The following is an 11,021-nucleotide window of genomic DNA, read 5'->3' on the forward strand; positions in this document are numbered from 1 at the left end:
TGGAAGAAAATGTCCAATAGATTAGTTAAAATGTGCTGAACCTGCACTGTTTAGCTTCAATCCACAAGGGCCAGGATACACTTAAACAGCATTTATTTTAGCAAAGCATGGTTTACAAAAGTAAAACAAGTACTTTTTTTTTTTTATATGAAAATTCTAACCAGTATGTGACTCTTGAGAACCACCTGAGTTGGACCACCTTTAATCCAGTCAATAATTCTCTGATCTTGAAACCAAACTCATCTCTATTAGGCTTTAAAGAGAGAATTGAGTCAGTTACATAAGCAGGAGTGACCTCACAACTGCTACTCTTTATTATATGTCCATGAACATGGACTTATAACCCATTCTTTTACATCTAGGATCTCACAAGCTTCTTTTTTACACCGTCTCACCAATGATTGTCAGACTTTGAGCCAAATAATTTCCTGCTGGCTTCTTTCACTCAATACAAGCATATAATTGAGGTAATACACACTAACCCTAGTGACCATTAGGGCACCAATGTTTCCATTTTTTTCAAATTCTCCAATACCATCCTAATGCATAAGGGTATCGTATCATTCTATCACACACCTAATGGTTTAGGGCATCCATAAGGCTGTGTTGCATCAACACATTTCACTTACATAGTAATCTTCTTCAACATGCTGAAAGGTAGTCAGCTGGTTGGTTTGAACTACACAAGTGCATAGACATGTGTTAAAGATCAGTAGTTCTTCCAGTTGCTTCCTATGGGTAAGTAATGAAGAAATCTTTCCTATGGGACATAGGCAGGCACCTGTCCCCAGCTCCATTTTAGCTCCCTCCCCATGCACATTCTTCACCCACAAATGTATTGAAGAAGCTCTTAGATGCTGAGTATTTTACCATTCACAGTTGCTCCACATAGCATGCCAGGTACAAAACTGGCCATTTACTATAGAGGAGAACGAATTGTAATCTGAAATGTAAAACAACAACAGTGAAAATCAGCTGTCTGGTTCATTGTTTCTGAACCAAAACTTCTCAGGTGCATCCTAATATTTTTGAAATTCTGTACTCATTTAATGAGGCTTCTCAGCAAATCCAAATGGCTAAGCAGGCAACCATAGTGGGACGAGAACTGTTTATTACCACATATAGATCAGAAAGGGAGAACAGGAAAGTCACTTGCAAATTAACTTTTTGGCAGGGCCAGATTTATCATTATGTACTATGGGTCAGTGCCTAAAGAAGTGCTGGAGACAAAGATGGTGGCTTTGTTCTGTATAGTTTACACCACATTTTTATCATCAGTCAATAGTAATCGTATATACAGTAGCTAAGTGTAAACCTTGTTGTCGATTTGTTGTTTAGACTGTTTACTTACTGGCGCAAAATAGTAAAGAAATAGTAAGAAAGAAAGATAAAAAGAATATTCTTGGTAATAGACATAATCCTAGTAATGGAGTGTGGCTTTGCACACCATCTGGAGAAGATAGACTATTATGGGAGAACCTGAGCAATTCAGCAACCCTCCCAAATGGATATGGTCCAGGATTGAAAACGTTTGCCAAATATTAGGAATTGACTTTAAGAAATCTATTCAAGGTTTGCTGGATCACCCAACTACTCCAATGATAGTCTATCTTCTTGGGTCTTGGAGAGCTTTAATTAATCATGCCCATTGTGTCCTTTATATTTATCTTTAGCTTGGAGTTTAGCTTTAAGACATGGGCTGTGCTGTATGGTAGACCTTTGTAAATCTGGGCAAACAAAAGTCCTAAAATCCAGCTTATTGTTTTTATCCCTAAAACATCATTGGACTGTTTATAAACAAATGACAATACAAATGACGCTTAAAAAACTTTATTTAAGGCTACTAGTTAATATTCCGAAAGCTTAGCACTTATAATAAACATTTCAAACAGGGTTACCCTTTTTCTAAGACACGACTGATTGGAGTAAATTCTATGTACAGTTCATTTTCATAGAAAAATAAGGTATATATTTTATTTTAATTTAAACAAGTTATTTTTTTTCAATATTTTTAATTTTTTTATAACTTTTTTAAATAAGTGGGCAATGAGAATGGCACTTTTGGATTTAAGCCCTCATCATTCACGGCGAATGGGCAATGCTTGTGCAATGCAAATCCATACATGAAGGAAAGCGTTAAACCTGCTATGGTAGATACACATTTATAAGCAGAATCTTCTCTTTATTCCCCAACAAGAAAACACTACTGGAAATTTCATTTACTTTGCATGCAAAGCTATACTGTATGGCTTTATGGTACACCTGCTTGAATTTACATAACACAAAGTCATCATTTTTCAAGTGAAAGCCGAGTGAATCCTTGTTGAAGATCTTCTGTATTTCTATTGCTCATCAAGTAAATCCCTAAAAGGAAATTAAAAAGAATCTTTAGTTTGTAAGTATTGTTTATATTACGGATAAGCTCACATAATGGGCCTGATTTATTAAAGTTCTTCAAGACTGGAGAAGATTGACTATCATTGGAAAACCAGTGAGCCAGCATACCTAAAATGTATCTGATCAAGGATTGAAAAAAAATTCCAACTAATAGCAAATAGCAAAAAAATTCTTTTTGAAATCTGTTTCAGGTTTACTGGATCTCCCAGTGTCTCCCATGATAGTCTCTTTTTTCTAGTCATTGAGAGCTGTAACAAATAAGGCCTAAGAGAAAGGTAGTGGTGTAGCTACTGCTTTCTTTGAACAATGCCCGCAGTTGAGACGCTGCATGTCTTATTTGCAGGTACCTATGAGAAATTAATGGGGGGGGGGGTGCTTGTGATTCAGTTGAGTTGAGTTCAAATGTTTAAATGCTGCTTCTTTAAGAACCAATGCCAATCTATTGGGTGGGCCTGTTGTAAGTACAACCTATTAACATTATATGGGTGGGCCTCTTGTAAGTACAACCACTGCCAGTAAATATCTCGGTGTGTATTAAGTCTTTTGCCAACTTTTTATTCTGAATACTGGTCAGTATTGAAGCCATTGGCAGCCAGGCAACCAACTTTAAAGGAGGACTATCAACAATTGGAGTCCAAGTTTCCATTTTAATTTGTATAAAATGATCGATACTATGAACATAGAACACTGAGTTACATTATCTAATGTTGTGGACAGATTTACCTTTCTTTAACTGGGGTGTTAATGATCCAGTCCAAAAACTCTTGAGCAGCCTTAATATCAAGGGCTTTGTTGAAGTCACTGGTAAAACTGCCATCAGCGTGCCTTCTGTCCATCTCTTCTGCTGACATGTCTGAGAAACTTTTTGAACATAAATAGATATTAATGTATTCAATTCTGTATTGTTAAAATATCATCCATATTTACCATACATATATATACATATATATATATATATATATATATATATATATATATATAAAATAAACCACCAAAGAAAATGCATTATTATTAAAATACAAAAAAAATGTTTTTCCTGTGTGGATGTATTTTACAATAGTTTTTCTCTATTAAAGCTAAATATATCGCTGAACTGGAGATTTGTGAATAGGGGCCTTCTTAAACCCATGGTGTGAAAATGAAGTTGGCCTCACCAACTGACTCACAGTCTCAGACACACAGCAAACTGCTGCTTTGCACCCTGTAGCAATGAACCACACCCCAGGTAACCAGATTTGCATTGGCTTGGGCTACAACTTAAATCTTTCAACAGCAAATGCACAGCTTAAAGTGAATTTTTGCTTTTAGGAACTGTGTAGGGATCTGCCACATCTCCTATGTAGGACTGAGGTTGAGCTCATAGTAGAACCAATGCAAGTTCAAAACGGCCCTTCTAATTCATGCTGAAAAAGTTCTGTACAGTCCTACAGTGTTATCCAGACAACTCCACCATACAGCACAGTCACATTCTAGACCAGAGCATATGTTATGCACAAGAATGTGGTCTCAGACCCCCCTAGACTTTGGTTGTACAATGAAGGAGCAACTGTACACTTATAAGCTCATCCTTCTGTTCTCTGCTCCTCTAAACAAAAATAACAACAATGTAAAAAGTATGTGATTGGCTCAACATAAACACCTAAAAGTTTTTTTTAAAAAGCCTCTTTTATTATTTTTTTCATTTATGAAATCAAAGGGCAACTCTGAATGTAAATGTGTTGTATAAATAACGGGCACTGTATAGGCCTAAATGCATGCCAGATAGTCAGATGGCCAAAAGCCCTGGTGAGGAAAAGTAGAATTAGCAAAACCTAAACCTAATGCTGCCCTGCAAGATATCACATACCCAGATTTTGGTATTTGAGTAACACTGACAGAATCTGGGCAGCATTTTCTTTGAGAAAGACAAGTATTTAGCTTTTCTACTACTATTTATTTACCAAGCATAGTAGCATTGTAGCATCTAGCACAAAGCATTATGTAAATACTTTAGTATTTCAAAATTATTTGGCAGCCATATTTTGTGGAAACTTTCACATCTGTTTTGCAATTCTTAAATTCCTAATGGACCAATTTGTTTTTTACTTTTTACTTTATTTGAATATATGTGGGGTGATGCATCCTTTTTAGTTGAAAATCACTATCACCCTTAGCCAGCACAGACATTTTAGGACTCCTTGTTAAATATTTCATTTTTTTACGTAAGATAACAACAAGTCCAATTATAAAATGTGAATTCTTACTTTCTTTTTGGTCTTCCTTTAATAAGCCAATCAACAAATTCTTTGGCTGCCTTCTCCTCCAAATAGCTGGTCATATCACTAGTGAAAGTTCCTTCTGCGTGTCTTGATAATCTCCTAGACAATAAACAAGCCCTTTAAATTTGGGATGCTTCCAATTATTCATTACAATAATACAGGTTTTTGTCACAATAGGTATGGGAAAATGTCCAATGAGAATATCTGTTTCAGTTATTTCTGTGTAAGTAGAACATTTTTCTATTTCGCTTTTGGATCTCCAGGACATGACATGAAGGGAAATCTTCCCTATGGGACCCAGAGAGTAAAAAATAAACTGAGAGGGTTTTTACACTTTCCTATTTTATCCAAACTCATGTAAAAACAGTTTGGACTCTCAATGCGCTTTAGTACAGGATACTGAATGGTGAAATGTTGCCTTTCACATTAATATTTTTATTATTATTAATAATAATAATATTATTAATAAGGAATTACACAGCCAAATGTATATACATTGACATGCAATATAAAACTATGAATATACAGTATATATTTGTTGCAGTTATGTCTTACGGTGGCTACATTCCCTGAACTGTGTATACAGAGGAGAATTTTAGCCACCCTTGGACAGAGGCAATTGAATAATAACTCCAGCCTTCACTTTTTAGGCAGGTAAATCAACATGTGTTGGATAAAGGTTTAAAAAGAAAATATGGAATCATTAAATGAATACAAACTGGCCATTAAAATGGCTAATTTGAATGAAAAGCTTGGCCTGTTAAAGGAAGTGGAAAAATAGCAGACAAACTAGCAGAATCAAAAAGGTAATACAACAATGTTACAGAGGTGACACAAAAGAATAAAAACTGCTCCTCACCAACTGAATAATATACGTTTGGCTTTTTTGTCTTTAGTTCAAGTTTAAATGCAAATACAAACCTCTTAAAAATCCAGTTTTATCTGTGTTAAATTATTTTGTTTGTTACTGGTTTATCTTCTCTTTCAGTATCTTAAAGTTTGAGTTTGCCATATGAAAAGAAATGCTATGTCAATGCCAAAATTGGTAAGAATTACAGGACCCTCTCCCCAAAAGGGGCCAATATTGTTTATTCATAGATATAAGTATAGTGTAGCCAAAAGTCTGATAATGAAATAGATTACATGCATTTTTAAACAGAAAATGTTTAATTTAGGAAAATAACTCTCTGGTGTCCTTACTGTTTCTTTGGTTTTCCTTTTATCAACCAGTCAATGAATTCTTTGGCTGCTTTTTCTTCCAAGAATTGAGTAACATCATTGGTATATGTGCCTTCTGCGTGCCTCTCGAACTGAACATTGCGCTTTGATATTCCTCTACAAAAAAAAGATAACAATTTAATTAAACACATTTATTGATTAGCTTTTACATCTAGAACAGTGTTTCCCAATGTGTGGGTCATGTACTACTGGTAAAACCATGTCAATCTATAGGTGGCCCTCAACAGGGGACATTTTTTAAGGTATATGTTTACTGTCATGATAGCTGCCAATGTTGATTGAAACCGTAGACTGGATGTGTTTGTGATTCGTCTAAGTTTGCTTGGACAATGGCGATCCGGTGGATATGTGCTGGCCATCGTTAGATAGAAATTATTGCATTTTGTTTGAAGTGTAAATGAATTAGGATTACAACTAAGACAATAGGCCTGATTATTAAAGCTCTCTGAGACTGGAGAAGATAGACCATCATGGGAGAACTTGGGTGATCCAGCAAACTGAACGTTTAAGAAACCCATTTAAGGTTTGAGGATCACCCAGGTTCTTCCATGTCTTTCCATGTCGTTTTTCTCTAGTCTTGGAGAATTTTAATAAATCAGACCCAATTTTTATACTGTTGCAGTGTTTTGGGAGATTTGGGGGGAAGATAGGTAGAATTTATATACTGCAAATGTTTTAATAGCACACAACTGACCAAAGGCTTGAAAAACACTGGTCTAGCATAATCAACGATCAAAACATACACAACATAGGCCGCATTAAATCTAAGAACTATTGCAGACAAAAACAAAAGGTGTGACAATTAGACAAATACAGTTTACATGTTGTGTTGGCTCCCTAATGCAATATCTTTCTGCTACATTTTTACACCTTCTTTCGTCTATAATTTCGGATGTACAGAAATTGATGAATAAAATGGCAAAGAAGGCAATAGGTATATATTTTTAACCTGCAACATTAAGATGCTAATGTTTAGTATAGACCAACATTTAGATTTAGTTTCAGAGATAGTTAAAACCACTGAGTAGACTTTCATCACTTCTTCGTAGGATATCATAGGAAAAGAGAAGATATCTCTGTAAAAGTGACGATAGTTACCCTTTTGGACAGTTGTCACCACATAGGTTGTCACTATTAGAAAATTTCACCTCACCTATTGTTATGGTGTTCACTGTAAAGCAAAACTGACATTACTTTCTGTCACAAAGACAAACAGAAGGGTGAATCTTCTCTTTGGAAGGGTGAAAACGTTTGTCATGTTATTCTTGATGGATAGATGCACCCGTCTGCTGGTTCTGGTGACCATTGTCACTGGTAATTTGCTATTTTGTGAGTTGTGACTGTGATTAAAGGGAAGACGAAAGTTTCTATTTGGTAAAATGAGACTTTCTCTCACTTTCCCTTTGGGACGCAGGTATATTAGAACAGAGATATATTACTCTATCCCTAAATAATATTTAAATTTAGATATGTGTTTGCATATTTAAAAAGCTCTGTGTACAAATGATAAAATTAACAAACTGTGAGGAAATTCTGTAAAAGTACAACTACTGCATTGGGTCCAAAAGAGTTGGCCTACTCGGCACAAGTGTATACAATTTGTTTAGCCACAGTATATTAAAGTGTTCTAATCCTCCTGTAATCACTATATATTACACATATTGCACACACAGTATACACTCAGGTTTAAGGAGAAAAAGGTGAATTGATCAAACCACAAAACCAAGGTTCATGCTGGACAGCGACAATAAGCTTCAATAGACACATTTAAAGAACTGACATAGGGTGATAACAACAGACAAGTTGGACGTAAAGGCACAGAATTGGACGGGACCTCTATTTTATCATCAGAAACAGAATATGTTCTGTTGCCTCCATATTTCTTACCCGCTTCTTTTTGAGTTCATTAACCACTGGACAAAGTCTTGAGCCCGCCTGGAGTCTAGGTACTTGCTGTAATCACTAGTAAATGTGCCTTGTGAATGACGTTTAACTTCATTGTGGTGATCTGAATCATCTAGTGCTTCAGTCCTTGCAGCTTTGACTGATCTGCGTATACAATTTTTTGATTGATGATATAGATATCTATCAAGAGCCTGGGGGGTATTATTCTGAACTCCACACTTCTATAGCTAGCTTACTTGACCAAACACTGAATGGTTCTACTATGTTTATGACTTTTTTGATTTTTTCCAGAAGGAACCCTAATTCCAGTGGCAGGTTGCCACTTACTTTGGAGATATATCCTTTCACTTCTTGTCTTATATCTAGGACAGGCAGTGAAGGAAAACCTACCAAATGGAACACAGACAGGAGCTAACTATAGAGGGATTTTAATTCTTCCCTATGCTATGCCACAATACACACATTTGGCTAGTAATAAATAATGTGTTGTATGCCATATAACCTGTAAATCTTTCCCTTGGGTTCTATATACTAATATAAATTATTTGTTGCACAAACTGTGTATTATTTCAGCAGTTTTTCTTTTTAGAAGTCATTTGACTAGCTTTAACATATTGAAATGATTCTATCGTCACACACAAGTAGTGCATTGTAATTCTCAGAAACACTGTGTGGATGCAAAGAACATGTGGTTTATATAACCTTCCATGTTACAGGCACTTAAAATAATACGCCACAAGAAATCCTCCTCCTACCCCCCTTCGAAAACCTTACATGGTCTTTTGCATTTAGAACATTTTCTCCTTGAGTTAAAAGTGGCCATAAGAGATAAAATTACTTCTTGGGAAAAACTGTAAACACAATAAAGCTTGTCTTTATATGAGAATGTTCCTGCTTGGGAACAAAAACTGTAGTTTAGCTAAAACAAGGCTTTGTACACATTTTAATGTTTCTAAAATGGAATAGTAAATGTTGTCTGCACTCCCTGTTATAAGGACACAAAATTAGTGAGTTAAAAAGAAGGGTTAAATGATTGGGGTAATACCAGGAATAATAATTATTCTTAATGTCAATATAATTGAATGCATATATTTTAATAATTTTCTTTATTTAATAAAGAGGTAAATAGACTTGTAAGTCAACGGGCTAAAGATATCCCAGGCAAAATAGTCATTTTAATTATGGTCAAATGTGGTAGGTTTAGTTGCCAACTGGCATTTGTTATGTTTTCTATCAATTTTTGATTAAAAAATAACTAAAAAAATAAAATAAAATTGCACAGTCCTAAAAGATTCCCAATAATCTACCACCCACAATTCCAATCATTTCAACTGGCCACTCAACATTAGGATGGAACTTTTATGCCTTTTAATTACCAATGGTTTAACGTTAGCCATCAAATAATGAAGTCTCTCCTAATCCAAGTATTTAATATATTTGATGGTATGAAGAATGAGCACTGAGACTTTTCTTGTGGGAACTTTTACTGTTGGAATCCTCAGTGGATATAAGAAACCAGTGATTCAGCTCCCCACAGTTTATCCATAAATAAAATATACATTTGGGGTGGATTGACTAACCCTTTAGGTCTTTAACTTTTTTAGTATATCGCTATCAGTGATATAAATGATATAAAACATCAGCACCTTACGATATACATAGAAACCCTACATTCATCTAGTTTTAGGAAATTATACAGTCCAACCAGCAAAGGACAGGATGGCTATTCAAAAGCTCAAAGATCACTAGCTGCCTATAAAAATATAAAAGAAAATACATTTTGAAGTTTTTATTCATACCTGGATTTGTCCTCTGTTTCTTGAATAGGACTTTGGAAACTTCCTTGCAATAGCATAAAAAGAAGCCCCACCATATAGTAAATGCTTTTCATGGTTTCTCTGCAACAGATTAAACAATGTTTAAAGTTACCATTGGTATAGCCAATAATACATTATGGTGACAACAATAAAACATAAGAAAAAACACAGAAAAAAGTCATATAAATAAAAAAACATTGTGTTGTTGGGGGTATTGAATGTTACTGATTTGAAACATACAAAATGTTTTTTTTTTTTAACTTTCTTATGCATGTAAAAAAATTTGACTATTCAGACTAGAGGGTAGTGCAATATAGAAATATCAGTATTAGAGTTCAAGACTAGAAATGTCACACCTTTATTCTTCAACAATTTTTAGTGCCATTGAGTATGTTTAATATTTTGCCATCCACCCAGAAAATGAATAGCCAAACACAGCCAAACTACATCTAGGCTACAGATAAAAAGTTGAGCCAACTAAGACTGAAAGTGAAACAATTCACTTTATTTTGGTAATAAATTGTGATTTTCATGTTTTTTTATAATGTATTTTATTTGTTTATTATCCACAATAATTCCTATTTAATAGATGGCTGTGTAAGTAGCCCTTGTAGCAATTATTAAAGAATTAAAAAAATCTTGATGGAACAGAAGTTTTCAGTATTTTTAACATTTTGAAACTGATGTTAAAAAATAATACTGACTTAAAAGCAAGCTACAGGAATACATTGATATAAATATCTAGCATATTTCTGTATATAAATATCTAGCATATTTTGGGTGAAACAAAAATGTTATAGAAATAAAACCTCAATTTAAAAAAAAAATAAAATGACTAAAATGTTTAATAAACTAAACATACATGTAACACAATCATAGAATAGAAACATTACAGTAAAAGATATTTATTTTAAAAAATTGAGATAAAAAATGAAGTATAAAACAGAGTAAAATAACAAATAAAATAATATTAAAAATAATAAAGCTTTCATATAAACCTTCAAAAAACATAGCCAGTTATGTACTGCAGTCCAGGGAACAATACTGACCGTGGAGTGGACTTCTGAAAATGGACAAGATGAATCCGTCTGAAGACACTTTCCACTCTTTCCTGATGATTTCAACTGCTTATGCCACAAAGCATTTTATACTCTTTTCAGCTTCATTGAACACAGTGAGGATGCATTGTGCACATTATTTCTGACACAGATGATCATGTGATTGCTGATGCTTTAAATGTTAAGATACAACTGACTTCTCTTTGTGTAATTTACACATTAGAGACGGCTGGCAAATCATCGTGAAACAATTGCACATGTACAAGTGCTTCCTTTTCAGGTGTAATGGAAGTGCAGGTATAACGCTATGTCAGATGGCAGAGAACGTGAACTCTTCTTCATACAAT

The 11,021-nt window shown here is 34.4% G+C and overlaps 1 protein-coding gene across 4 annotated transcripts; it reads right to left on the bottom strand.

Annotated features, from left to right (window-relative positions):
* Positions 1-1,814: 1,814 nt before the first annotated feature.
* GCG (glucagon) lies at positions 1,815-10,722 on the bottom strand. Of its 4 annotated transcripts, XM_072416805.1 has the most exons (7): positions 10,666-10,722; positions 9,599-9,697; positions 7,782-7,943; positions 5,856-5,990; positions 4,641-4,754; positions 3,121-3,258; positions 1,815-2,364 (listed from the first exon to the last, which is right to left on the bottom strand). In XM_072416805.1, exons 2-7 carry the CDS (start codon positions 9,688-9,690, stop codon positions 2,343-2,345), a joined length of 663 nt encoding a protein of 220 aa, XP_072272906.1. In that variant the 5' UTR covers positions 9,691-9,697; positions 10,666-10,722; the 3' UTR covers positions 1,815-2,342. The 4 variants fall into 4 exon arrangements, with proteins under 4 accessions (XP_072272906.1, XP_072272909.1, XP_072272907.1 ...); XM_072416808.1 differs by lacking the exon at positions 7,782-7,943; XM_072416806.1 differs by lacking the exon at positions 4,641-4,754.
* Between the last annotated feature and the right edge of the window lie 299 nt (positions 10,723-11,021).

This window comes from Pyxicephalus adspersus, chromosome 7, assembly GCF_032062135.1.
Source record: "Pyxicephalus adspersus chromosome 7, UCB_Pads_2.0, whole genome shotgun sequence".
In the NCBI taxonomy this organism is placed as follows: Eukaryota; Metazoa; Chordata; class Amphibia; order Anura; family Pyxicephalidae; genus Pyxicephalus; species Pyxicephalus adspersus.